Source organism: Chiloscyllium plagiosum, unplaced genomic scaffold, assembly GCF_037043375.1.
Source record: "Chiloscyllium plagiosum isolate Xiang-an unplaced genomic scaffold, Cpla_swu_hap1 HiC_scaffold_22, whole genome shotgun sequence".
Taxonomy (NCBI): domain Eukaryota; kingdom Metazoa; phylum Chordata; class Chondrichthyes; order Orectolobiformes; family Hemiscylliidae; genus Chiloscyllium; species Chiloscyllium plagiosum.
The window spans coordinates 65,514,029-65,541,788 of record NW_028270160.1 but is presented as its reverse complement, the minus strand read 5'-3'; the positions used below and the strand labels follow the sequence as shown (position 1 = coordinate 65,541,788).

At 42.2% G+C, this 27,760-nt stretch overlaps 1 protein-coding gene across 2 annotated transcripts; it reads left to right on the top strand.

The window, feature by feature from the left end:
• eif4e1c (eukaryotic translation initiation factor 4E family member 1c) lies at positions 1 to 27,760 on the top strand. Of its 2 annotated transcripts, none has more exons than XM_043712246.2 (7): positions 1 to 73; positions 11,159 to 11,262; positions 13,863 to 13,958; positions 16,780 to 16,843; positions 17,944 to 18,057; positions 23,566 to 23,705; positions 26,203 to 27,760. In XM_043712246.2, the coding sequence occupies exons 1-7, from the start codon at positions 38 to 40 to the stop codon at positions 26,315 to 26,317; spliced, it is 669 nt and encodes a 222-aa protein (XP_043568181.1). In that variant the 5' UTR covers positions 1 to 37; the 3' UTR covers positions 26,318 to 27,760. The 2 variants fall into 2 exon arrangements, with proteins under 2 accessions (XP_043568181.1, XP_043568180.2); XM_043712245.2 differs by lacking the exon at positions 1 to 73 and adding an exon at positions 1,576 to 1,636.

Below are 27,760 nucleotides of genomic sequence, written 5' to 3'. Positions count from 1 at the left end.
TGTGCGAACTTGGGGGAGGGGCTCCGAGCATAGCAAGATGGCGACTGCGGAGCCGGCGGCAGTAGTGGAACCGGTGAGATCGGGTGGAGAGAGCGGAATAATGGGGTTAGGTTATCTGTTTGCGTGAGCTGAGGTGGGCCGGTAGCAGTTAGATTGGCTAGGATGGGAAGGTGGGGTTTAGAGCGGAGACTTGACGCTGGTAATGGGTGCAGCGGCTAGGCGGGAATGGAGTGTGGAGTAGCCGGGCCCTGGAGTGGAGGGCCCCGACTCGCAGTGTATTGTAAGAAGACAGTCTAGGGCGGGATAAAGACTGTTGAATTGGAGGGTGGAGGGCACACTGATCTTAAGTTATAGGGTCGCTGGGTGGGTGCTACTGTTCCAGAATTGCCCGTGGGCCTTTAGCTGGAGGGAGGTGGTTTGATAACTGTGCCAGTGGTATTGGGCAAAGGATTGGGCTGATGGGCAGGATGACCAAAGGAATTCAGTGATAATCGAAAATGGATCTTATGTGGTCATCACAATATAGCAAATATTAAATAACTTTACTTCAGTCGCTGTAAAGGTAACATTGGAAATTGATTTAATTAAAATATGAATTCATTTATGAAAGAGGCCACTATAAATTCCATATAAATACATTAACTTCATGCAAGTTAAGATGGGAAGAGGAAACAGATTTTTAGATCAATTTACCTAATAATTATATTTATCAGAAGTGGGGCTGAAATGGAGCAAGTCTAATGAATATAGACTTTCCCTATTCCCTAGACTCTTCACTTGTGTAATTAAGCAAAAATTGAAAAAAAATGAAAGGTTATTTCATTGAATTCAAGCTCATTGAATTCTTTGAGTACATCAGAGTAGAGGAGTTAAGTAGAAAAAAAGATATATTTATTTCAAATTCAGAATATCCCAAAGCATAGCTGCTTAATAACTACTTGGAAGCATAGGAAATGTGGCAGCTAATTTGCATAAACAATTAAGTCATTTAATCAAATAAATGTTGTAATGGCCTCAAAGTCGTCGTGGAGTCTTTTGCATTTGCCTCAATACTGATTAGATTAGATTACTTACAATGTGGAAACAGGCCCTTCGGCCCAAAAAGTCCACGCCGAAGCGCAACCCACCCATACCCCTACATGTACCCCTTTTTACCTAACACTACGGACAATTTAATACAGCCAATTCACCTGACCTGCACATCTTTGGACTGTGGGAGGAAACCGGAGCACCCGGAGGAAACCCACGCAGACACGGGGAGAACGTGCAAACTCCACACAGTCGCCTGAGTCGGGAATTGAACCCGGGTCTCTGGCGCTGTGAGGCAGCAGTGCTAGCCACTGTGCCGCCCTGATGTGTTGTTTTAACATCTTATCCATCTTAACATCGTATCCTTCAGTAATGCGCTAGAGTGTTTACCTAGATTTTTGTGGATAACCTTCTGGAGTGAGATTTGAGCAGTCTTTTTACTTTGAGGCAAGAGTGCTACCTATTGAGTTGCACTGATGTACTGTGTAATGTAGTGAGTGTATCAAAAGACCAGTGATAAGTAATTGCAGAGCTAACTCTATTTAGGTCACGAAGCATGTGGAGTCAGAGCCAAGTACAGAGAAGCAGAAACCAATGTATGTTTAAGGTGAGTTATGAAGACTGGGGAGTAATTTTTGTTCCCAGAACTCATGCTGAAACTATTCATCATTTTAAAATTTTTGGAATTTAGCAATTCAGGGGCTGTTATTGGGGTAGTTTGAACTGAGTCAGGCAGGTTGGCTGAGTTTATGGATTTTAAATGTACGCTATATGAGCATTGCTAGGTAATTGGTCTGCATCTGTGAAATGTAAGAGGCGAAAGGCTGTTGTACAAGTTCCCTCTGGGTAGGTGCATGGATTTGTATATCCAATTGTTGCCAGGGCAACTAAAAAAAAAGTTAATGCCTGCAAGGATGAGGAAATACTCATGATATATCAAAGCTGACCCAGAGAGAGAATAAAGCTTGTCCATCAGTTTATAGGATGACTCTAATGTGTTTCTTCACAGTGCATGACAAAAAATTACTTTTGGGTTTTATGAACTTGCATAACCAAATGTGGGCCTTCATGCCCAGGAGGATGATTTGTTCGTGGAGTCTTCTGTTGTAAGGAAGAAATACAGTAGAACTGGTACCTGTGAGTGAGAATTCTGTTGCAAGAATGTATAGTTGTCTGACGGTAATTATAATTTCAACAACCAATGCTACATAATCTGGGCAACAGTTATTTAATAAGATCCGACTGAAGGATGGTGACTCTCCGGGTTCAGGTGCATTGCGCAAGAGTTCTTGGATCAAATATTTCAGAATGAAAAATGCATCTAGCATGTTTCAGCAGCTGGTGCCTTCCCTCTTGACTGAAATGATTCTGTTCAGGACTGAGTTGAGGACAGGGATCTTGCTATGAGTTAGGTAGCATGTGAAATAATTTGGTGCAAAAAGTGACAGTTATCAATTATAGAATGTCTGTGGGCCAGAGTTTACATTTTGGTCACTTGACTAGAGTGAAAAAATTATGAATTGGCAAGGATTAGGCTATTTGCCTATTCACACCAATTTGTCACTTGTCAAAGGAATAAACACTAATAAATCGAAGTTCAGGTTGTCTGAGCAGTCACAGCAAACAACACCCAATATTTTTGTCTTAGGTGCTTTTAAATCCTCACAGTCCACACTGCTGCAATCGTAAATTCTAAATTGAAGGAATAGTCTTGGACAGGAACACCCTGTGATATCTATTGTAAGCTGCTGTCATAAGGAGTGACGCTTTGTACAACATACATACAGAAGCAGAACACTTAATTTCTTGAGGCTGTTCTATCATTCAGTGTAATAGTGGCTGATCGGCATCTTAACTCTACTCTAACAATCTTCTCTTTCCCTTAAAGGAACTGTCAATCTCGGTTTTGAAATTTGCATTCTTTCCCTATCCCCTCCGCTGAACCCATCAGAGCCTTTAGACACCTTAATTAGATCACCCCTTAATCGTAACACTAAATGGGGCAAAGGTATTCCCTGTGCTGTGCAATTGCACAGTAACCTGAAAATTCCTGTGCTCAATCAGGCACTGTTCCGATACTCAGCACACAGTGCTGATGGTACAAAATAATTTAAAGAGCTTGTGTGTTTAAGCAAATCAATCATGCAATCCAAAAATATTGAGACAAGCTCATCATTGATGATGAGCTTATTTTGAAATGTGTAATCTCCTGCTCCTCGGATGCTGCCTGACTGGAGTGCTAGAAAAGCACAGCCACCTTTTGACTCTAATCTCCAGCATCTGCAATCTTCACTTTCTCCTAGTCGATTATGACATTACTGCGAAGCCCATCTTGAAGTTTTCCTCATCCCTCCACAAGGAGGAGAGTCTCTCTCTCTTTGCACGCCATTCCCCCCCCCCCCCAGGTTGTCTCCTCTGCCTACCCTTTGTCCACCCATCTCCCATTTATCACAGTCTCCTTAGGGTCCCCCTATGTTCCTGGTGAAAGCTTATGCTTGAAACGTCGACTCTCCAGCTCCTCGGATGCTGCCTGATCAGCTATGCCTTTCCAGTGCCACACTTGTTATTCTCATGAAATTAGCTTATTTTAATCCTGCTATCAACTTGATAAATGTTCACTCCCTTCAAAATGTCTTCTCTTTAAAATGCAGTGTCTAAAGCTGCATTATGATGTAGATGGGGTGTAACTTAACTATAGCAATACTTCCAAATAAAATCAAAATGTTCTGTTTCGCTCTCCATGGATACTGCCAGACCTGTTGAGATTCTCCAGCACTTTGTTTTAATAGCCAAATTTCCAGATGTTTATATTTCAGCTCCCTCAGGACAAAGGCCAACATGCCATTTGCCACTTTCACTTTCTTTTGTACCTGTCCAGAGGCTCTTTTCTCCTTGAGCCTGCACCAACTAAAAATACTTCTATAGTAGCCCTTAATTGTCGCTCCTCCAGTTCCCAGCTTCTCAGCATTGGCAAAGCTTTCTTCTACTACAAACCGACCGACTCCCACAGCTACCTGGACTACACCTCCTCCCATCCTGCCCCCTGTAAAAACGCCATCCCATTCTCCCAATTCCTTCGACTCCGCCGCATCTGCTCCCAGGAGGACCAGTTCCAAAAACGCACAACCCAGATGGCCTCCTTCTTCAAGGACCGCAATTTCCCCCCCGACGTGGTCGACGATGCCCACCACCGCATCTCTTCCACTTCCCGCTCCTCCGCCCTTGAACCCCGCCCCTCCAACCGCCACCAGGACAGAACCCCACTGGTCCTCACCTACCACCCCACCAATCTCCATGTACAGCGCATCATCCGCCGTCATTTCCGCTACCTCCAAACGGACCCCACCACCAAGGATATATTTCCCTCCCCTCCCGTATCAGCATTCCGTAAAGACCACTCCCTCCGTGACTCCCTCGTCAGATCCACACCCCCCACCAACCCAACCTCCACTCCCGGCACCTTCCCCTGCAACCGCAGGAGGTGCAAGACTTGCGCCCACACCTCCCCCCTCACCTCCCTCCAAGGCCCCAAAGGAAACTTCCATATCCGCCACAGATTCACCTGCACCTCCACACATATCATCTATTGCATCCTCTGCACCCGATGTGACCTCCTCTATATTGGGGAGACAGGCCGGCTTCTTGCGGAGCGTTTCAGAGAACACCTCTGGGACACCCGGACCAACCAACCCAACCACCCTGTAGCTCAACATTTCAATTCCCCCTCCCACTCCACCAAGGATATGCAGGTCTTTGGACTCCTCCATCGTCAGACCACAACAAAACGACGGTTGTAGGAAGAACGCCTCATCTTCCGGCTAGGAACCCTCCAACCACTAGGGATGAACTCGGATTTCACCAGTTTCCTCATTTCCCCTCCCCCCACCCTGTCTCAGTCAAATCCATCAAATTCAGCACCGCCTTCCTAACCTGAGATCTTCTTCCCGACCTCTCCGCCCCCACCCCAGTCTGACCTATCACCCTCACCTTGACCTCTTTCCACCTATCACATTTCCGACGCCCCTCCCCCAAGTCCCTCCTCCCTACCTTTTATCTTAGCCTGCTGGGCACACCTTCCTCATTCCTGAAGAAAAGCTTTTGCCCGAAACGTCGATTCTCCTGCTCCTTGGATGCTGCCTGACCTGCTGCGCTTTTCCAGCAACACATTTCCAGCTCTGATCTCCAGCATCTGCAGACCTCACTTTCTCCTCAAAGCTTTCTTCAGCCAAGGTTGAAGACTTTGTATTTTCACAACTTAATGAACTCCACACACTAGTTAATCTATCAATATCCCTTTGCAGTTTTCAACTATCTACTTAACATAATGTTAGGAGAAAGTGAGCACTGCAGATGCTGGAGATCAGAGTCAAAAAGTGTGGTGCTAGAAAAGCACAGCTAGTCAGGCAGCATCCGAGGAGCAGGAGAGTTGATATTTCGAGCATAAGCTGTTCATTGGTTTACGCTCAACATTAACTCTCCTGCTCCTGAGATGCTGCCTGACTGGCTGCACTTTTTAACAGGTATTGAAAATTAATCTGGTGCCCTTTGCCAGCATTTGGTTCACATTCCTCAACCCTTCCTATTCAACTATCCATCCAGATCCCAGTGTCTGTGTGGGTTTCCTCTAGGTGCTCGGTTTCCTCCCACAGGTCCAAAGATGTGCAGATCAGGTGAATTGGCCATGCTAAATTGCCCATAGTATTCGGTGCAGAGGGAAATGGGACTGGGTGGGTTAACCTTCGGAGGTTCGGGTGTGGACTTGTTGGGCCGAAGGGCCTGTTTCCACACTGTAGGGAATCTAATCTAATCTAAATGTTGTAATTGTACTAGTCTCTGCCACTTCCTCTGGCAGCCCATTCTTTACATACACCACCTCTGTTTTTCAAAAAAATTGCCCCTGAAGTCTCTTTTAAATCTTTCCCCTCTACCTTAAACCTATGCCCTCTAGTTTTGAACGCGCCAACCCTGAAGAAAAGACCTTTGCCAATCATCCTATGCTTGCCCCTCATGATTTTATAAACCTTTATAAGATCACCCATCAGTCTGTAATGTTCCAGGGAAAATAGCCCCAGTCTATTCAGCCTCTCTATATAGCTCAAACCCTCCAATCCTGGCAACATCCTTGTAAAATCTTTTCTGAACCCTTTCAAATTTCACTATCTTTCCTACAGCAGGGAGACCAGAACTGAATGCAATATTTCAATAGTGGCCTAACCAATGTCGGGTACAGCCGCAATATGTCATCCCAACTCCTATACTCAATGTACTGGCCAATAAAAGCAAGCGTATCAAACGCCTTCACTACCCTGCCTACCTGTGACTCCATCCTCAGGGAACTATGAGCCTCCACTCCAGGTCTCTTTGTTCAACAACACACCTCAGGATTGTACCATTAAGTGTATAAGTCCTGCCCTGATCTGCCTTATCAAAATGCAACAGCTCACATTTATCTAAATTAAAGTTCATCTACCACTCCTTGGCCCATGAGATCAAGGTTGTGTTGATAACCTTCACTATCCACTATAGCATCAATTTTGGTGTCATCTGCAAAATTACTAACCATATCTCCTATATTCACATCCAAATCATTTATATAAGTGACAAGAAGCAGTGGACCCAGCACTGATCCTTGTGGCACACTGCTGGTCACAGCTCCAGTCTGTAAAACAGCCCTCCTCCACCACCTTCGGTCTCCTGCCTTCAAGCCAGTTTTGTATTCAAATGGCTAGCACTCCCTGTATTCCATGTGATCTAACCTTGCTACCCAGTCTACTATGAGGTACCTTGTTGTCTATGGACTTCAGCAAGATATTCAATGTCCGCTGCTCTGCTTCATCAATCTTCTTTGTCACTTCTTCAAAAAACTCGATCAAGTTAGTGAGGCATGATTTCCCACGCACAGTCATGTTGGCTACTCTTAATCATTCCTTGCCTTTTCAAATACATGTAAATCGTGCCCCTCAGAATTCCCTCCAACAGTCTACCCACCAGTGATGTCAGGCTCACCAGTCTGTAGAACCCTGACTTTTCCTTACCACCTTAAATAGTGGCACTACATTTCTGCTTTCCAGTCTTCCAGCACCTCAGTTGTTGCTATTGATATAAACACCTGAGCAAGGGACACAGCAATCAGTTCCCTAGCTTCCTACAAAGTGAACATGTTATTGGTTTAGACATTATGAAGTCAGAAGAGTATAAGGTCACTTAAAGACAGAGTGCTTTTCTGGGTTTAGAGATTGTGACAGTCCATGCCTGTGACTAGCTGAGAATTGATAATATGTAACCATTGGCTTGGGTTGTGTTTTGATGTTAAGGCAATTGAACTTTAATTTAACTAATTAATTTAAATTATGCTTAGGATACCAAAACACAAATTGAATTTGATTGGCACAATATTGTCAGTACAATGAGTGCGAATCTTGGGGAGATTTTAAAAAAAAGGTATTCAGAGCTAACTGCCCATTGAACATGAGAGCACATGTCATCTGAAAGGGGTCTCAATGCTGTCAAAGAAATCTCAGAAGGCTCCATCTATTAAAGGTACCAAGGAATTATATATAAAGACACTCTCAGTTTAAAAAAAATCATAGAGTTTGGCCCAGGAAGAAGACAACAGATTCAAAGGACAGAAGGAAACAGCAGATTCGGAAGAAAGGCAGCACACAATAAACTGTATGGGCTTTGAGATTAAATGTAATATTTAATAATTCTTCTAGGAACATCATTTTTATAGAGTTAGGGTCAGATAGTGATTAGTTAAGGAAAGGGGGCTTGGATTTGTTAATAGTTTTTGTTTAGTGTTCACTGTTAGAGTTAGGAAATTTTTTCTTTAAATAGTGGAAATCATCAGGAGTTTTCTTTCACTCACTCTCACTTTTAACAGATTTGAGGTGAGCTTTTCTGGGGTGTTAATTTTAGTTAGGTTCATCTGTGTCATAACAATTGGCTGAACTACCTTTGAATAGTGTCATGGGTTTTTCTTTGCATTGACTTAAACAGGCAGGTGAAATTTCAGTTTAATGTCATCTGAAATTTATTTGAGGCTGAAGCTTACTTTCATTCGTCCTCAATATTTTGTTTGTGACAGTAAAAGGTACAATCTCGTACATGTAGCCTTGAGTATTGCTTAAAAATAACATACTTCATTGGTGTTTCATCTTGTACTCGTCAGGGCAATTCATAAGAATACCAATGTAACGGGAATTAAATTTTGATCAATATGAACAGAGTACTGGTTGCTTGACAAGTTGTCTCTGGAGATTTGGAGAATGCATGCATTATTGATGACTGGCAGTTAACTTCAGTTTAAAGGTAAATGAAGCAGGTTGACTGTGTTCAAGGCATTACTTTTTCTGCCAAAGTCCAGATTTTTCCACATTATACTCAATTTACTGTACTTAGTCCCACTCGCTCAACCTGTCTACATCTATCTGCATCTTCCTGGTGTCATCTTCACAACATACTTCCTGACCTACCTTTGTGTGATTTGTAAGTTTAACTGCTTTGCCTTTGCTCCCCTCATTTTTTTTTAATTAAACCTATTCTTCTCATCACTGTTCAGAGGTATAATTACACACTTCTGGAGCAGGTGGGACTTGAACCTGGACATTCCGATCTTGGGCAGGAACCTGACTACTGTGCCACAAGATAGCCCCTCCTGCTCCCCTCATTTAAGTCGTAGATGTAACTTGTGTAAAGCTGAGGCCCCTTCACAGACCCTTGCAAGATTTCAGAGCCATAGCAATGTAATTGACTCTTAACAATTAGGAAGGGGCAATATATGCTGTCCTAGCCAGTGGTGTCTGCATCCTGTGAATGAATTTAAAAAGCATGAGCTCTTTTATTACGCCATAATGTTTCACATGGCATCTTGTCAAATTTCCATCTGGAAATCCAAGTCTGCAGGCTCCCTTTTATCCACAGTGCAAGTTACTTCCTCAACAACCTCTAATAAATTGGTTAAATATCATTTCTCTTTCAGTAAACCCCATGCTGACTCTTCAAAATTACATTGAAGCTTTTTCAAATTGCTCCGTTCTAACTTCCTTAATGATTGTACACTTTCTCCATGGCAAAAGTCAAACTAACCAGCCTGGAGCTTCCTGTTTTCAGCACCCTCACCCTTCATGAATAGAGAGGTTATTTTCACTACATTGCAGTTTGATGGAACCTTCCCAGAATCTAGTAAACTTTGGAAAAGTATTTCCAACGTTAGCATCCTCTCTTAAAATCCGGAGATGAAAGTCACTTATCTTCTGGAGAAAGCTTGTTCATGGAGATGACAGCATCGGGGTCCAGAGCCTGCCAGTGGCTGGGGCCCAAAGCAAGACTTTGGCTCTGGTGAACTCATGGGTGACTGGTTAGCAAGGTTAGGTCACATGGAATACAGGGTGAGCTAGCCATTTTGATACAGAACTGGCTCAAGGGTAGAAGACAGACAATGGTGGTGGAGGGTTGTTTTTCAGACTGCAGGCCTGTGAGCAAAGATGTGCCACAAGGATCGGTGCTGGGTCCACTGCTTTTTGTCATTTCTATAAATGATTTGGATGTGAAGATAGGAGGTATAGTTAGTAAGTTTGCAGATGATACCAAAATTGGAGGTGTAGGGGACAGCAAAGAAGGTTACCTCGGAGTACAACGGGATCTTGATCAGATAGTCTAAACGGTTGAGGAGTGGCAGATGGGAGGTTTTTTTTTTAGATAAATGTGAGGTTCTGCATTTAGAAAAGCAAATCAGAGCAGGACTGAGACACTTAATGGTAAGGTCCTGGGGAATGTTGCTGAAAAAAGAGACCTTGGAGTGCAGGTTCATAGTTCCTTGAAAGTAGAATCTCAGGTAGACAGGATAGTGAAAAGGTGTTTGGTATGCTTTCCTTTATTGGTTAGAGCATTGGGCATAGGAATTGGGAGGTCATGTTGCTGCTGTATAGGACATTGGTTAGGCCACTTTGGAATATTGTGTGCAATACTGGTGTCCTTCCAGAAGAATGTTGTGAAACTTAAAAGGGTTCGGAAAAGATTTACAAGGATGTTGCCAGAGATGGAGGAGCTATATAAGGAGAGGCTGAACTGGTTGGGTTTTTTTTCTCTGGAGCATCGGAGGCTGAGGGGTGACCTTATAGAGGTTTATAAATCATATGGGACATGGATAGGATAAATAGCCAAGGTCTTTTCCCTGGGGTCGGGGAGTCCAGAACTAGAATACATAGTTCTAGGATGAGAGGGGAAAGAGACCTAAGGGGCAACCTTTTCACACAGGGTGGTGCATGTATGGAATGAGCTGCCAGAGGAAGTGGTGGCGGTTGGTACAATTGCAACATTTAAAAGGCACATGGATAGGTATATAAATAGGAAGGGCTTAGATAGATATGGGCCGGGTGCTGGCAATTGAGACTAGCTTAGGTTGGAATATCTGGTCTACATTGCTATGACTCTATAACTGGGCAGAACCAGAACAGTTGGTGGCAAGGTGGCTGGTGAGGCTGGATGACACTCTGGTCAGTGGCAAGACCGCAGCATGGAGGAGAGATTGAGCCCTTGTGGGAAAAGCCCAGCATAGAGCATCTGCAGATCCACAGCTAAAAGACTAATGCTGAACTTCTAACTTATTTCTTTATTTTTCTACTTTTTATCCGTAAGACTTTGGACCGAAGATTGCGTCAGGGATGGTGACTTTGTACACTTTTCGTTGTATTCCTGTATCCCTGTACTTGAGTACAGGTGACCATAAAACCTAATTCTAATTCAATTTCTGAGGACTCATCAACCTGCAGTTCTATTGGTTTGTGCAGTACCACTTCTTTAATGATTGTATTTCCTCCACTTTGCAAGCCATGTTCTCAAATAACAAGTATTGTAAAGATTCATAACATATTGTTCTTTTGTCAAATTATGCAGTGGCCAATTGGTCAGCTGTAATGATGCAATGCAGAGCCAGCTTTGTGGATTGGGTATCAATATGCTGTGGTGATCAGGTAAAGGGGCACTGGAGGCTGCAATATCTTTATGCATGACTTTGTGAAACTCTCAGATTTTTGTCTTTATACCAACATGGTTAACTTACAAACTTTGTAAAGGTGATGTTTGTACTTCTCTCAGTGTGCTCTAACTATCACAATTTATTTTCCAGCAAGAAGTACCTGAGGTCCTGGAAGCTGATTCAGCAGCAGCACCAGAAGTGTGTCCTGAAACTGTAAGCCAGGATCAATACCTAAAACATCCTCTACAAAACAGGTCAGTTTGAATCTGTGCACCAGGGATGGTCAAGTGCTTTCACAGCAATTTGGGGACATGGTAGATGGGTTCAAGAGCTGCACCTAACTTAGTATTTTGTATCTGGTGTTAGAATATAAAGTGAAGTGTTAAATATGTACGAGATCTGAGTTGGGGGTGCAGTAACAGCTTTATGTACAGTTTGGAAGCCTTTTATGGGAATTTCAGAAATTTGCAGCACAGAAAGCAGCCATTAAACCCGTCATGAGTCTGAGTCTTTGAAAGAGCAGTGGTGCTTAGTCCCATACAACCAGCTTTCTGTCCCTAACCCTGTAAGTTATTCCATTTTCAAGTAACTATCCAACTTCCTTTGCAATTCCCAATGGAATTGATATCCATGACCTTTCCGCAAGAGTGCTCCAGATCCAGACAACTTGTCAGATCATTTGTGTCCAAGATATTTTGCCGTTGATGTTATACCTATGCCTGTCTGTCCAGGGGATATTCTCTATCATATCAAAATGTCTGCTTGTCTTGGAAACCTCTGTTAGACTATCTCTTGGCATTCCCAAGTTTCTTTTTTTCTACCTTTCCTCAGAGATAAATTCCTCATTGCTTGTAAGTCTCATTTCTACTCTAGTTTCTAAGATCTTCCATCTTTCTGGCAGTGCGCTGCCTGGAATTGATCTCAGTATTTCAGCTAAGGCTTGGCTAGTGATTTATGAAGTTTGAGTACAGTTTCATTGCTTTAATCTGTGTATAACCCAAGTAAGCTACATAATCTTCATTTAATTTTCAACTTGGCTTGCCATCTTTAAGGATTTGTGTGTATGGACCTCAACGTCTCCTTGCCTGTTTACCTTTTTAAAGTGTCCTATTTATTCTATACTTGATTTATAGTTCTCAACTTTATTTACTCCATGCTCCTGTGCATTTCAGTATATTGTCTGTCATTCTGAAATCTGCAGTTATTCTCATTCACTTCTACATTGCCAAGTTTCACATCATCTGCGAATTATATAATGCTCCTCACTATAAATGACTTTGTTCTATATTGACCTGGACCTGAAAATTGACAGTTGGAACAGGACTGCAAAGCATCTTTCGCTTTGTCGCTGTCGATTCCACGCCCATATTGCATTTCTCCTTAATTCCATGAGATTTCATTTAAGTCTCCTTTCTGTCACTCTTGTCCAATGCCTTCTGAAAATCAATATATACAACAATTTCATGACTGCATCGATCAGTTTTTTTTGATACCTGATCGAAATAATTTTGTTACGTTAGTCAACATAATTGGTCTTTAACAAATCCGGGCTCAATTAATCTCTGCCTTTCCGAATGAAAGTTTAATTTATCCCTGAATGCTTCTCCCACAGCCAGTGTTAAGCTAAGTGGCATGTAGTTTCTTATCTTGAAAGTTGGTAACCACTCCTTTAAAGTTTGTGATGGGCAATTTTGCTATTTCTAGATGCACTACCATGATTTAAGTCACTTGAAAATCTAGGGCATGATCTGAAACAACTGGCAGCACTTTCTGCATGAATGATTTTCTAGAATTAAAGGAGTGTCAGGTCTTCCCACAGAGAAAAGGATGTGCGCAACATGTTGACCCAGTCACCTCTCGATCACTTCATGATCACTAAAACAGTTGACACTGACCTACGAAACTGAGACTGAGCTCTCAGAAACTGACGTGTGAAACTGAGTTAAGAAAACATTTAAGAAAAAAACTAAAGGCACAAGAATTGGTATCTATCAGTTTGAAATGTGATGCATACTGCCTTCGAGTGAGTAAACAACAATAGTGACCAAATAAGCTATACAAGTAAAAAAAGATTACTTACAGTGTGGAAACAGGCCCTTCAGCCCAACAGGTCCACACCGACCCGCCGAAGCACAACCCACCCAGACCCATTCCCCTACATTTACCCCTTCACCTAATACTACGGGCAATTTAGCATGGCCAATTCACCTAACCTGCACATTTTTGGACTGTGGGAGGAAACCAGAGCCCCTCGAGGAAACCTATGCAGACACGGGGAGAATGTGTGGAGTTTGCACAGTCAGTCACCTGAGGCAGGCAATGAACCCAGGGCTCTGGCGCTGTGAGGCAGCAGTGCTGACCACTGTGCTACCGTGCCATTCCTCTGATACATATCTACCAATGCTCTGTGACAATGACTCCACTTCTGAATTTCTTTCTTGACTGTTTATGCTCTGACTCAGTGAGTTGCACTCTGCCTTGCTTTCTCGCTGACACTCTGTCCTTCCACTTTATTTGTTGTCCTTTTGCGTGGTTTCCCTTGGGACATAGTAATAGAGGCTTAGAGTGCAAGAGCATGCAGCTACAGCTGAACTAGTATGAGACATGAGTTCAGCCTCAACTGTAGCACTACATCCAGGTCTGGCCACTGAAGTTTAGCGAGGACTTGAAGGCTTGGATCAAGTGAAGGAATGATCCATGAGAATAGTTCTAGAGATGAAGAACTCAGTTAAGTTGACTGTCAGAAAAGAATGATCTAAAAAATCTGTGGAAATGTTTGCTGTTGATTCACTGGAATCTTACCAGAAATGGAGGGCCACAGTTATGAAATCTCAATGCTTCTGCTTTGTTACAGATGGGCTTTATGGTATTTTAAAAATGACAAGACCAAAAGTTGGACAGAGAATTTGAGACTTATTGCTAAATTTGATACGGTTGAAGACTTTTGGGCGTAAGTATGATTTGCATGATGTACATTGAATAGATGGCATGAATTTGAGCTGAATGGCTTTCTGTACTGTAATGATCCTGACTGAAAGGTGCAGGTGACTCAATTTTACCTCTTCAGAAAGTAAGTCAGATCAATCCACAGTGCTCAGATCCTGTGGATTATACCCTGGCACTGGTGTCATAATATTGAATGTGAAGAGAAAAGAGAGAAGTCTCTCAAACATGAGCAGCTAATGTCAATTAGATTATTCCTTAATCTTCTCGACTTTCAATGTTGCATTGTATTTCATTTGGCGTTCTTTGCATATGCATCCTTACACCATGATTGGAGATTCATTTGCCTGACAAGTTTTGAATCTTCCCAGGGTGTAAATCACATGAACTGCCACCTTGTGTTCTGGATTTGATGATAGTGGCAGGCTTTCAACTAGCAATTTGATTGTAAAGGTTGTCCTTTTTGCATTTTTTTGAAGTGTTTGCAATTTAATGGCACATGATCCCCTGCTTACCATTTGATCTCATTGAGGTGTTTCAGACATTTCAGCTATAGATAAAGGAGATGTATGTGCTTTGGAAAGCTCCAGAACAAGGAGCTGTAACTTGTAAGCTGTAATCAGAGGCTAGGCTATTCAGAGGTGCTATAAGGAAACTTTTTCACACACAGGATAGTGCAAACCTGGAACTTCCTCCCTCAAAAAGCTGCTAAGATATGGGGCAAATTGCCAATGGAAAATAGGCCATGGGGTATGAGGTGTTATGCACTGTGATGTGTTGATGGCGTGAGGATATAGATAAGCTACATTCTCACTAAGTGCTTTTCCGGAGAGGATTACTGAACAGTAATGAGAAGCTGGCTGAGCCCTTTCTGTAGGCTAGGTATGTTCAGGCCTGCCTAGACCAAGCCTTAACTATCAGACTCTGGTTAAGCAGCTCACTCGATGTGGTCCATCCATTGAATTGACCTCCCTCCTGTGGTTGTATTGCTGGCTACTAGTGGGTGAAGAAGGTGAAAGCAGTCCAGGAACAAACTTCACATCGATTTCTTCTGAGAACACCTGGTAGAGTTAGAAGCAAAATTTAGACCTTATGGGTAACTGGATACGTGCTAATTCTAAATAAGGGATTTGGTCCTAGGGATAAAACTACAAAGCAGAGAATTACAACATCTTCCGACCTGATGTCCTGCTTAAAGCATAAGTGGGCATTGTATTTGGGATGTTGAAACCAAGAGAAGGGAATTGGGTTATGGAAGGAGATAATGAAATTGGGTTAGTTGAACTTTGGAGTGATGAGTTACAAATTGTGTTTAAAGTGGTGATGAGATGTGAGAGGTGAAAGTCAAGGATTTTAAGTAAATGATAACTGAAAGGACAGTGCATGGATGAGAATAATGTTTGACTTGTGAAAACCACTAGTGCAGGAGAGGAAAGCTAACATCGGATGCTGTGCTATGAGGTAAGACGGCCAGAGCAGAAGGTGACACATTTGTGCAAAGCATTGGATACAGCTATGAGTATTGGTATTGCTTCTCCACCATGCCCACTGCATACAGTACTATGAACAGTGAGTAGGACTAGGCTATTCAGCCCTTTGACCCTGCTCTGGCAATCAGGTGGTTGATCTGATTTGTAATCTCAAATTCACATTCCTACCTACCCCTTATTCAACCCACCTTACCTCCACCCCAAACACCTGCTGAGCAAAAATCTACCTAACTCTGCCTTAAAAATATTTGACCTATTCCACCACCTTTTAAGGGAGACAGCTCCAAAGACTAATGAGCCACTTTGAGAGAAAAAAACCCTTATCTGTTTTAAATAGGTGACCACCACCCCCCCTCCAACTTTTAAACAGTGACCCGTAATTCTATGTGCTCCTGTAAGAGGAAGCATCCTATACACCTTGCCAAAACCCCTCAGGATCTTGGATGTTTCAATTGAGTAATCTCTTAACCTTTTAAATTCCAGAGGCACAAGCCTAGACTGTTCAACCTTTCCTCATAGGACCAACCCAGAAAGTCATATATTAGTCTTGTATTTTGAACTGCTTTCAAAGCATTACACCTTTCCTTAAATAAGGAGATCAATATTGTACACAGTACTCCAAATGTGGTCTCACCAGTGTTTTTACCTAAAGTATCATGTCTCAATTTGTATATTCAATTTCCTGTGCGATCTTATTAGCTATCATAATTATTTGTTGCACCTGCGTATTGACCTTCTGAGATTTGTGCACTAGGACACCCAGGTCCCTCTGCATCTCAGACATCTACAATTGCTCACCACTTAGAGTAGTTTGCACAATGGCTGTCAAAATGCTATCTTTGTGTGCAAATGGGCACGGTTGCTAGCAAATGACATCCTTGAGCCAGCATGAATTTGCATTTGGCTGGTGTCACTACGTTACATACATAGTAACATGTTGACTGCACATGTGTAGATGGCTCGAGAGAGAGGGAGACCAATGTGCCAAAAGCAGAACAAATGTCATTAAGGAACTCTGAAGTTCCTCCCAATGGAAGAGAGAGATGGCGAATCTGGGCTGAATTTAGCCAAGAAGATGTATATGGACTTCCCCGCTGCCTGGCATTCAGCAGGCATTCACTTACTGAATGCTTGAAGGCAAGCTGACCTTTTTGCTGCCAAAATGGACAATATCCCATTTTTTACGATTTGGCTGTGGTAGGATACAAGCCCACACCTCACATTGGACTGGAACCTTAAATCAGTGTCTTTGACAGCCATGTTAACACTGGACACTGGATACAGTTCTTGGCTATTCATATTTGAATGTCTAAATGTGCCTCTGTTTCCTTTCTGTAGGTTATATAATCACATACAGCAACCTAGTAAGCTTTTGTTTGGGTGTGATTACTGTTTGTTTAAGGTAAGCTGTTTTTATGAAGTTTGACATCAATAAACAATGCTTATCTGGCATTAACAATTTGATTAATTTTACTGTTTTCTGGATTGTTGATTTCCTGGAGTCTAAAGGGAGGCAAATCAAAAGGAATCCAATTTATTGACCATATTAAAACAAAATTGCTTAGAATATAGACACTAACTATCATAACTTGCGCACGTAGTTAGTTGAAGCTCAGCATTTGGAACAGCAGCTTCTGTCTTGCTCAGCACATGCCAGTGACCAAACCAAAACCCTTATACTCGGTATGTCTCAGTGGGTGAAGGAATGGAAGTAGCTCCTGGAATTGCTTGTTGCTGTGGGAAATTTTCTTTAGCTCATTTTGCAGAGCACTGCAGGCTCAGGCCAATGAGGTGTCAGCATGTGGCAGTAAGATTAAGACCCAGGGTCCATCCTATCTCACCCCAGAAGGAATTGACTGTGCGACGCTTGACTTGTGAAATGGAAGCTGGTTATTTTCATCAATTTTTCACTTGTCAATCATCGTGGTGTACAACTGGGATCTTTTTATGAAAAGAATCAAGATTTCCTTTCCTAATGACATCAGTGAACCACTTGGCTTTTTTAATGGTGACTGATCATCATCTTTTTTCCTTATATTCAGATTTCCCTCCCTCCACCTTCTCAGGATGGTATAGGAGATTTCATTTTCTGTTTGAATTGTAGTTTTTGCTGGATAGGGACAGCTACTAATAAGTATGTTACTCAGGGATGGCATTCGATTAAGGAATAATTTTAAGTTTAAAATAGTAAAGTCTTCATCTCATTCTGGTTTCCGCAATCATTAAACATTAAAAAGTCAAGATTAATTTCGGAATTAAAAAATGTGATTGTGGCGATAAATTTGGTCAGTTAAACTTTAGTTTCAATGATCTAGTTAGTGAAACCATAGGGTCTGTAAAGTTGGTTATTAAACATTTTTGTGGGTGTTAGCGGGAGCTTTGAGACTATGTAACGGGTCTTGGGAAACGTGAGGGGAGCTCTTTTTTTTTGTTGGTTTCCTGACATTACTGAGGATTATTACTGAAATCATGCAAGCAGCTCATCAACGTGTATTTTAACAGGATGGTATTAAACCGATGTGGGAAGATGATAAAAATAAAAGAGGAGGAAGGTGGCTAATGACACTTAACAAGCAACAGAGGCACAATGACTTGGACCGATACTGGCTGGAAACGGTAATTGCTCTCCGGGAAAATAAGCACCTTCTTTATTGGCCATGCTCTTGGCAATCCTTGAGTCCTGAATTTTAATCTAGGTTATAATTAGATTTTACTCTGGGATTTAATCCACCTATTTTGGTGTGGCAATAAAATAAACAGGCCAGTTACAGTTTATTAATGCCACTGATGTTTTCAGGACAAATTGGCTATTCATACAACCAGTCTGTGGTGTATACACATCCTGTCTATTTTATCTATAGGAATAAAGTTAATTATTCATTGTTAGATTATTAAATGTTTGAAATGAATGATTGAAGATGGGTTGATTCCACTGAGTGTTTGAGTCTTTCATGCAGTAATGAGGCTGTCTGTATGAAGTTCAAAATGGGAGCAGTTGCCATGATCATCTTACAGGACAAATTAAATCTAAGGCTTCTTCTCTGGCCAAAAGAACCAGGAGTGATTGGTTTGGATGGCCACAGCTGTGAACCTTGTTTTGTTACTTGTGTGTATGTGTGTGTATATAATTACTCTATAATTTGACAGCAACTAAGTAATCTCTGAGCTCATGAATGATCATTGTGAAGAGGATTAGCACTCCCATTCGAATCCCCACAGTGCAGAAAGAGGCTATTTGGCCCATTTGAGTTAAGACTGATCCTCTGAAGAGTATACTGCCCCAAGTAGGCTCACATTTACCATGACTAATGTATGCAGCCTGCACATCCCTGGACACTGCGTTGTCATTTAGCATGATCAATTCACATCTTTAGACTATGGGAGGAACAGCAGAAGGACAACATGCAAACTCCATACAGACAATCACCCAAGGCTGGGATTGAACCCAGGGGCATGTGCTGAGAGGCAGATTGCTAACTACATTCACCCATAGTTGAATGCTACGTGAGGCAGTGTCATAGAACATAGAACATTACAGCACAGTACAGGCTCTTCAGACCTTGAAGTTGCGTGACCTGTGGAACCAACCTGAAGCTTGTCTTAACCTGCACTATTCCATATTCATCCATTTGTTTATCAAATGACCATTTAAATGCCCTTAAAATTGGCAAGTCTTCTATAGTTGCTGGCAGGGCGTTCCATGCCCCTACCAGTGAGTAAAGAATCTATCTCTGACATCTGTCCTGTATCTATCACCCTTTAATTTAAAGCGATGTCCCCTCGTGCCAGCCATCGCCATCTGAGGAAAAAGGCTCTCACTGTCCAATCTATCTAACCCTCTGATTATCTTATATGTCTCAATTAAGTCACCTCTCAACCTCCTCTTTAACAAAAACAGCCTCAAGTACCTCAGCCTTTCTTCAGAAGACCTTCCCTCCATCCCAGGCAACATCCTAGTAAATCGCCTCTGAACCCTTCCAAAGCTTCTACATCCTTCCAAGAATGCGGTGACCAGAACTGTACACAATACTCTTAGTGTGGCTGCACCGGAGTTTTGTACAGCTGCAGCATGACCTCATGGCTCCAAAACTCAATACCTCTACTAATAAAAGCTAACACACCTTCTTAACAACCTATTAAACTGGGTGGCAACTTTCAGGGATCTATGTACATGGACACCAACATCTCTCTGCTCATCTGCATTGCCAAGAATCTTACTATTGGCCCAGTACTCTGTATTTATGTTGCTCCTTCCAGAGTGAATCGCCTCACACTTTACTGCATTAAACTCCATTTGCCATCAGCCCAGCTCTGCAGCTTACCTAAGTCCCTCTGTAACCTGCAATATCCTTCAGCAGTATCCACAACTCCACTGACCTTCGTGTCATCCGCAAATTTACTAACCCATCCTTCTATGCCTTCATCCAGGTCATTTATAAAAATGACAAACAGCAGTGGACCCAAAACAGATCAGTGTGGTACACCACTAGTAACTGAACTCTAGGATGACCATTTCCCATTAACTGCCGCCCTCTGTCGTCTTTCAGCTAGCCAATTTCTGATGCAAACAGCAAAATCAACCTCGGTCCCATGCCTCCATATTTTGTGCTTTAGCCTACCATGGGGAACCTTATCAAACGTCTTACTGAAATCCACATCAACCACTTTACCCTCATCCACCTTTGTGGTCACCTTCTCAAAGAATGACTTACCCTTCACAAAACCATGTTGACTATCCTGAATCAACTTATTTCTTTCCAGATGATTATAAATCCTATCTCTTAACCTTTTCCAACACCTGACTCTCAACCGAAGTACAGCTCACTAGTCTATAATTACCAGGGTTGTCTTTACTCTCCTTGAGCAAGGGGACAACACTTGCTATCCATCAGTCTTGCACTATTCCTGTAAACAATGACGAAATAAAGATCAAAGCCAAAGACCCTGCAATCTCCTCCCTGGCTTCCCAGAGAATCCTAGGATAAATCCCATCCAGTCCAGGGGACTTATTTATATTCGCACGTTATAGAATTGCCAACGCCACCTCCTTGCGAACGTTAATCCCGTCTAGTCTAGTAGCCTATATCTCAGTATTCTCTTTAACAACGTTCTTTTTCCAATGTGAAAACCAATGAAAAATATTCAATTAGCGCTTTTCCTACCTCCTCGGACTCCATGCACAACTTCCCACTACTTCCCACTACTGTCCTTTATTGGCCCTAATCTTTAGTTCTTTTTATTCCTGGGATATACCTACAGAAAGTTTTAGGGTTTTCCTTGATCCTATCTGCGAATTACTTCTCATGTCCCCTTCTGCCTCCTCTTAGTTCTCTCTTTACGTCTTTCCAGGCTAGCTTGTAACACTGTAGCGCCGTAACTGAGTTTCACGTCTCATCCTAACATCCGCCGCCTTCCTCTTGACAAGACTCAGCTTCCTGAGTAAACCACTGCTCCCTTGCTTGACCATTTCCTCCCTGCCTGCCGGAACATACTTATCAAGACCACACAGTAGCTGTTCCTTGAATAAACTCCACATTTCAATTGTGCCCATTCCCTGCAGTATCCTGACCCATCCTATGCATCCTAAATCTTGCCTAATCACACCATAGTTGCCTTTTCCCCAACTATAACTCTTGCCCTGCAGTACATACTTATCCCTTTCCATCGCTGACGTAAACATAACTGAATTGTGGTCACTATCACCAAAGTCCTCACCTACCTCCAAATTTAACACCTGGCCGGGTTCATTATCCAGTACCAAATCCAATGTGGCCTCATCCTTTGTTGATCTGTCTACATACTGTGTTAGATTAGATTAGATTACTTACAGTGTGGAAACAGGCCCTTCGGCCCAACAAGTCCACACCGACCCGCCGAAGCGCAAACCACCCATACCCCTACATTTACCCCTTACTTAACACTACGGGCAATTTAGCATGGCCAATTCACCTGACCTGCACATCTTTGGACTGTGGGAGGAAACCGGAGCACCCGAAGGAAACCCACGCAGACACGGGGAACCCTCCTGTACACATTTGGACAAAAACTGATATAGACCATCCTGTTTGTAGAGGTCCCACCTACCCCAAAATGAGTCCCAATTATCCAGGTATCTGAAATCCACCATCCCTGTAGCCATGTGTTCCAACTCCTTCATTTCTCTATTCCTCGCCTCCCCAGCATGTGCCACGGGCAACAAACCAGAGATAACAACCTTGTTCTAACTCCCTGAATTTCTGCCATAAATTCCCATCCCTTTTCCTACGTATGTATAGGCGGCACAGTGGTTAGCACTGCTGCCTCACAATGCCAGAGACTTGGGTTCAATTCCTGCCTCGGGCATCTGTCTGTGTGTTTGCACATTCTCCCTGTGTCTGCGTGGGTTTCCTCCAGGTGCTCCGGTTTCCTCCCACAGTCCAAAGATGTGCAGATTAGGTGAATTGGCCATGCTCAATTGCCCGTAGTGTTAGGTGAAGGGGTAAATGTAGGGGAATGGATCTGGGTGGGTTGCTCTTCGGAGGGTCAGTGTGGACTTGTTGGGCTGAAGGGCCTGTTTCCACACTGTAAGTAATCTAATCTAATTGTATGTCATTAGTACCTACATGGACCACAATTTGGGGCTGCTCGCCCTCCTCTTTTCCTGTCTGCCCCCCTCCCCCAATCCCGAAAGACATCGTGAACCCTGGCACCTGGAAAGCAACACACCAAACGTGACTCTCTCTCGTTCCCACAGAACCTCCTATCTGTCCCCCTAACTATGGAGTCCCCAATGACTAATGCTTCGCTCCTTGATCCCCCTTCCATTCTGAGCAACAGAGACAGACTCTATGCCAGAGACCTGTACTCCACGGCTTACCCCGGTCCACCGAAGAGTCTGTAAACTGCAAATTTGTATAGTTGCTTAGCCCCATTCTAGTTTCAAAATGTTTCAGTTCATAAATAATCAGCAGTAAAGCTTTAACAAGACAAAAGTTAGTTTACACAACAATTGCTGAAATTTTATTTCAATAAAATAGTGATCAAATTATTAACTAAACTCAAAGTATAACCAGTTTAATTAACAATAGATACATATGAAATTAAACATGAAATTAATCTGTAGTATAATTGCAGGCCTGTTATTTGCACAAGATTCTCAATCCCAAGTGAAGGGGTTCAACCTTGACGTATTAATCGTGAGCTGCAGTAGCTTCTATAATTGAGGAGTTTACTTTTGTAGGTGGGTTCAGCAGATAGAGAAGCTTCAGGAAGGAAGGAAATGTTCCTGTTGTTTATTAGTTCTGCTGGCATTATACTTAAACGGCATGGCATCCTTTTCAGCACAAAGGGGCTTTCTCTGGGCATCTTTCTCTGCAGCTGCCAATGTTGGAGTGAAATTCCAAATCTCTCTGCACTCTCATAGTTCAGCTGAAGCTGTCTTTCATCCAGTTTCTTAATCCCTGCACACCCAATGGCTCTTTCAGCCAAGGTTTAATCACAATCAAACAAGATGGTTACAAATAACATTGAATCATTATTCCAGAAACCAAATGCAATTCTGCTGAAAGCACACTGCAGGGAATTTCAATCTCCTCTGCAGCACTACCTTTAAGTCTTCACACTGTATTTAATGGACAGTCCTGGAATTTCTTGAATTAGTTAATATTTATGATTGACTTTTAAGTTAACATATCAGTGTCTCCGTTTTGGCTGCAATGAATCAACAAGATCACTCATATGACCTCTAAGAGTCGTTTTTAAGATTCTGTGTCCATTTTAAAGACAGGTTAGCTGCCTTTGCAAATTATGTAATCTCATTGCACAACCCTGCTAGACACTAGAGGGAAGCTTTATTCTGTACGTGACCTGGGAATGCAAATGCAGCTTTGTGCTGTTAGTTCACCTCCGCTTTTATGACAGCAGTTAGATAGGACAACAAATATTGTCTTTGCCAATAACATTAACATCCTATGAAATAATTTTTTAAACAACCGTGGCAAAACATTCTAAGACTTTGTTGCTCATAACCTTGCTATCTACAGTACATTTTAGATGTTGGAATTTTTGTATAACAACCTTAATTCATGAAGGTGATTCATTGCAATGTATAACTTTTTTTTTGCCTGTTCCTATCCCATGTACTAGCTTTTGTGTCTGATCGGGGAGGCCTTTGATGAGTTTAGTGATGAGGTGTGTGGAGCTGTTGTGAATGTCAGGCCAAAAGGTGACAAAATAGCAATCTGGACAGGGAACTGCCAAAACAGAGATGCAGTTGTTTCAATAGGGTAAGTGCTAACATTACAATCCTCAGTATTAAAGAATGAATGATGGGGATTTGATCTGTACCAAGCTGTGTCTTCTGATTTACCGAGTTTTGTTTCTTCTCAGGATGTGTGCCCTTTATGTAGGGAGCACTAATACATGAAGAGACTTGTAAAATTGGGACTTTATCCATTACATCATCACACATTATTGTTAAATAAGATGCAAGTGTTTAAAGTTATTGAAGTGTGGGCCAGAGTAGATAAAATTAGACTGACCCAGTTGAAGTGTCTAGCATGAGTTTCTGTCGAAGCAAGATTAACTGAAGTGATTTCAAGCAGAAAGCAGGTAACTTTTCAGAACAATGAAGCTGTGGAATTTATATCTAAGATTAATGATTGAAGAAAAAATATTTTGGAATATGATTGGATGGATGACAGCAAGGGGACATGGAAACCGGATGGGTAAATGAGAGGTATATATGCTGAAGGTGGAGAGAGAGGGAGGAGTAAACAATAGATGGAGATGGACCCCAGAGAGATGGAGAGAACAGCAGTTGGGCAGACAAATGAATGGATAATGTTAAGCCTGGGAGAAAGGAAAGCTGCTAATCGGGGCCATTAGTGGGTGAAAATGTTGTGGTTGTGGGGCCAGCCTATTTGTTGATGAAGCCAGTTCTAAAGAACGGTCACTGGATCTGAAATTTAACTCTAATTTTTCTCCACAGATGCTGCCAGACGTGAGATTTTCCAGCAATTTTTGTTTTTGTTTCTGATTTCCAGCATCCACAGTTATTTTGTTTTTTTAATTTGTTGACAAAGCGTGGTGTTTGGGGGGGAAGGACATGGGAGAAGGTGCTCAAGCTGCAAAATTATTGAACTCAATATTGAGTCCTGAAGGCTGCAGGGTCCCTGAGCAGAAATGCAGTGCTATTCTTCAGCTTGCGCTGAGCACTGCATCAAGCCCAAGGCAGATGTGTTTGGTAGGGCGCACAGTGGTGTGTTGAAGTGGTGTGCGAGACTGTATTGTATCTACGGTTTTCACCACTCTCAATGCGGTTTCCTCTACACATGGGAGACAAAACAGACTGGCTTTTGTCCACAAAAATGACCCTGAACTTCTGGTTGTCTGCCACTTCAACACATTGCCATGTTTCCTGGCCAACAGCTCTGTCTCAGGCTCCAGCGAAGCTCAGTGCAAGCTGGAAGAACAGCATTACCTTTTCCTCTTGGTGACCCTGCAGCTGTCAAGATTCAGTGTCAAGTTCAATCATTTTAAGGCCTGAACATTTTCACTCAGGTCCTTTCCCCACCTGTACACACCAGGCCTTGTCATCACATGGACCGCTACCACAACCAACCCATTTTCACCCACCAATGGTTCTCACTAACAGCTTTTCTTTCTCCCAAGCTGATCATTATCCATTCCTTTGTCTGCCCAACTGCTGTTCTCTCTCTGAGCTCCATATCCACTCATCATTTACTCTTTCCCAGTGTCCCTTCCCCACCCTCACCACTTCAACAATCTTCAGCATATATACCAATCTTGTATAGCTACAATCAGTTCTGATGAAGAATCACTACACCCAAAACATCGACTGTTTTCTCTCCATAAATACTGCCAGGCCTGCTACGTTTTTCCAGTTATTTCTGTTGTTTCGGCTTGTTCCCATGTTGTACTTTCTCTTTGTAATAATTTACCATGTCCTGAAGTAGTTCAGTTTTGCTGTTGTGCACAAAAGAGTTCGATGTGAGCTCCATTTCTTCCCAGTATTCAGGATATCTCTGTACCTCACTCCTTCCTTTAGAAGGCATGTTATTTTTTGTATGGGAGGTTGCATGCAGATCATTGCCCAGAATTTGAGGTAGCCAATTAATATTGGATTAATATTATGTCTGACATCCTGTCCTGATGGGGGCTACCTGTTCCACAAGTTTCAAGTGCCTTTACTTGTCCTAATTTGGTCACCAGTGGATCTCATTGAATAATGAACAGGAACAGAGCTCCCACTTCCTCCTTTCCCTCAATCAAGCGTCCTCATGCCAGGTTCATGGCTCTAATTGTTGACCTGCCTCAAAATGAGCAGAAAGCAGCGCTGCAGCCTGCACTTCCTATTCAGTGTAGCTAATCACCAGTTAACTGCCTTCAACAAAAGAGTTTTAAATGGGAGCTGTACTGCTCACAATTTCAGCCAGCATCTTCAGCAAAAGGGCTGATTGACTCCTGGGTAACATGCTGGTTGTCGAACCTCTCCAGTGCCACTGCAGGAGTACTGAAATGAGTTGGCAGAAGCAGATCAACAACTGATCTTTGAAAAGACAGCGTAACATTTTGGGAGGGGGCGACAGGCCCAAGATGCTAGTTCTGAGGCTTTTTTTTAAACTTTTCTCCAATACATTGTTGACTAAACCCATGGGATGCCTGGCACGCACTGCACATTTATTGTCAGTTGTACCTTCAGCTTTTGTGTTGATGTTCATACTTCATGTTATATATAAAAATACTTCTTGTATTTTACAGGCAATTGTACAAAGAACGTTTAGGACTGTCTTTGAAAGCTCTTATTGGTTACCAGTCACATGATGACACATCTAGCAAAAGTGGATCCACAACAAAGAATCTGTTTTCAGTTTAGCGAATGTCCCAAATGCAGCAAACAAACTGAAAATCATCTGGTAACATGGGTAAAAGTAACTAAAACATTGGATCTATCAACACACAGAAACTTGCAGCAAGCAGGAACTGAACAAGCCAGGTTCTGAGAGGTCCTTGCAGCTAACGAGAATCGGTTTCTATTGGCAAATGAAAGGTCGATGGAGGGAGCCTTACCCATTGGGTCAATAGAATTTTTTTGATTTTGTCAGGCTCAAATTTAACACTAGCTGACAAACAGACTACGCATTTTCATTTTTGGCCATTTCTAACCAATTATTAGCTAAACAAAAGCAGACAGTAGTTTGTGTACACATCACTATTTCATAATAGCAAAAGACAATGAATATTTTCCCTGAGATTTGGCCATCCAGACACAGCATGCTGATAACTGTCCTGAATGTTAGTTGGTAATGGTAAGAGCAGTGTGCAAGGCACAAATTAGCAGTAGACTAATTATTAAAATCTGCACTATTTGCAAACTACAGGCTTTCCTTGTTTCAAGCATCCATAATGAAGCAGCTTTGGGAGCAGGCAGAATTTGCCAGTCACATCAATCATGCTGTTTCATACATGGGAATTTGCTTGTACTTCAGTCTTTCCAACCTGTATGAGCTCAATATGTATGGGAGTTCTCCGAAAGTGAGAGCTTACCATCTCTCCCTAAGTGTGAATATTAATTCAGCATGGGAGCCAATGCTAATGCCCATGTTATGATTCCATGATTCTTTTCCTCCCATTCCAGGAATCTAATGTTTATAAATCTAGTTTGTATTTCTGTGGCAGTGTTAAATTATTTAGAGCCCATCATAAACAGAGCAGACACCAGGGGAGAAAGGTGAAATAGTTTTTTTAATCACTATTTCATAACATGTGAAGTTGGGGAAGAATTTTAAAACTTAAATTAATGGTTGTAAAATGTGGGGGCCAATTCTAAATGTCAATAGTTAAAAACAGTCTAGCCATCTCTCTTAGCTGCCACTTTGAGTGACTTGGAATTTATTGCTGCTTTTCCTTATATCCTGCATTTCTTTAAGCTCTGATAACTTGAGTGCCCAGAAACATTCCTGCTAATGTTTGATCTGCAGCCCTGTGTTGATTTTGATCACTTGCATTTTGAGGTGAACTTGTTCGCATGTGGAACTATTCCATAGAAAATATTATTTTCTTAAAGTATTTAACAGTTAAAAGCATTGCTGTGAATTTAATTCAAAGATTTTAATAGGATGTTGAACAGCTTTCCTTATTCGAGATTCATTGATTGGATTTGAAAGTCGTTTCACAGCAGATGAAATAAAGATTAGAAATTAGGGATATTGCCTAATGAGCAGGAAAGCTGATGCTTTTAACACCCTCTCACCAGTATTTTCTCATTGTGCATTGTATGAATTCCAGAACTTGGTAATAAATGCTAATATTGGAACAA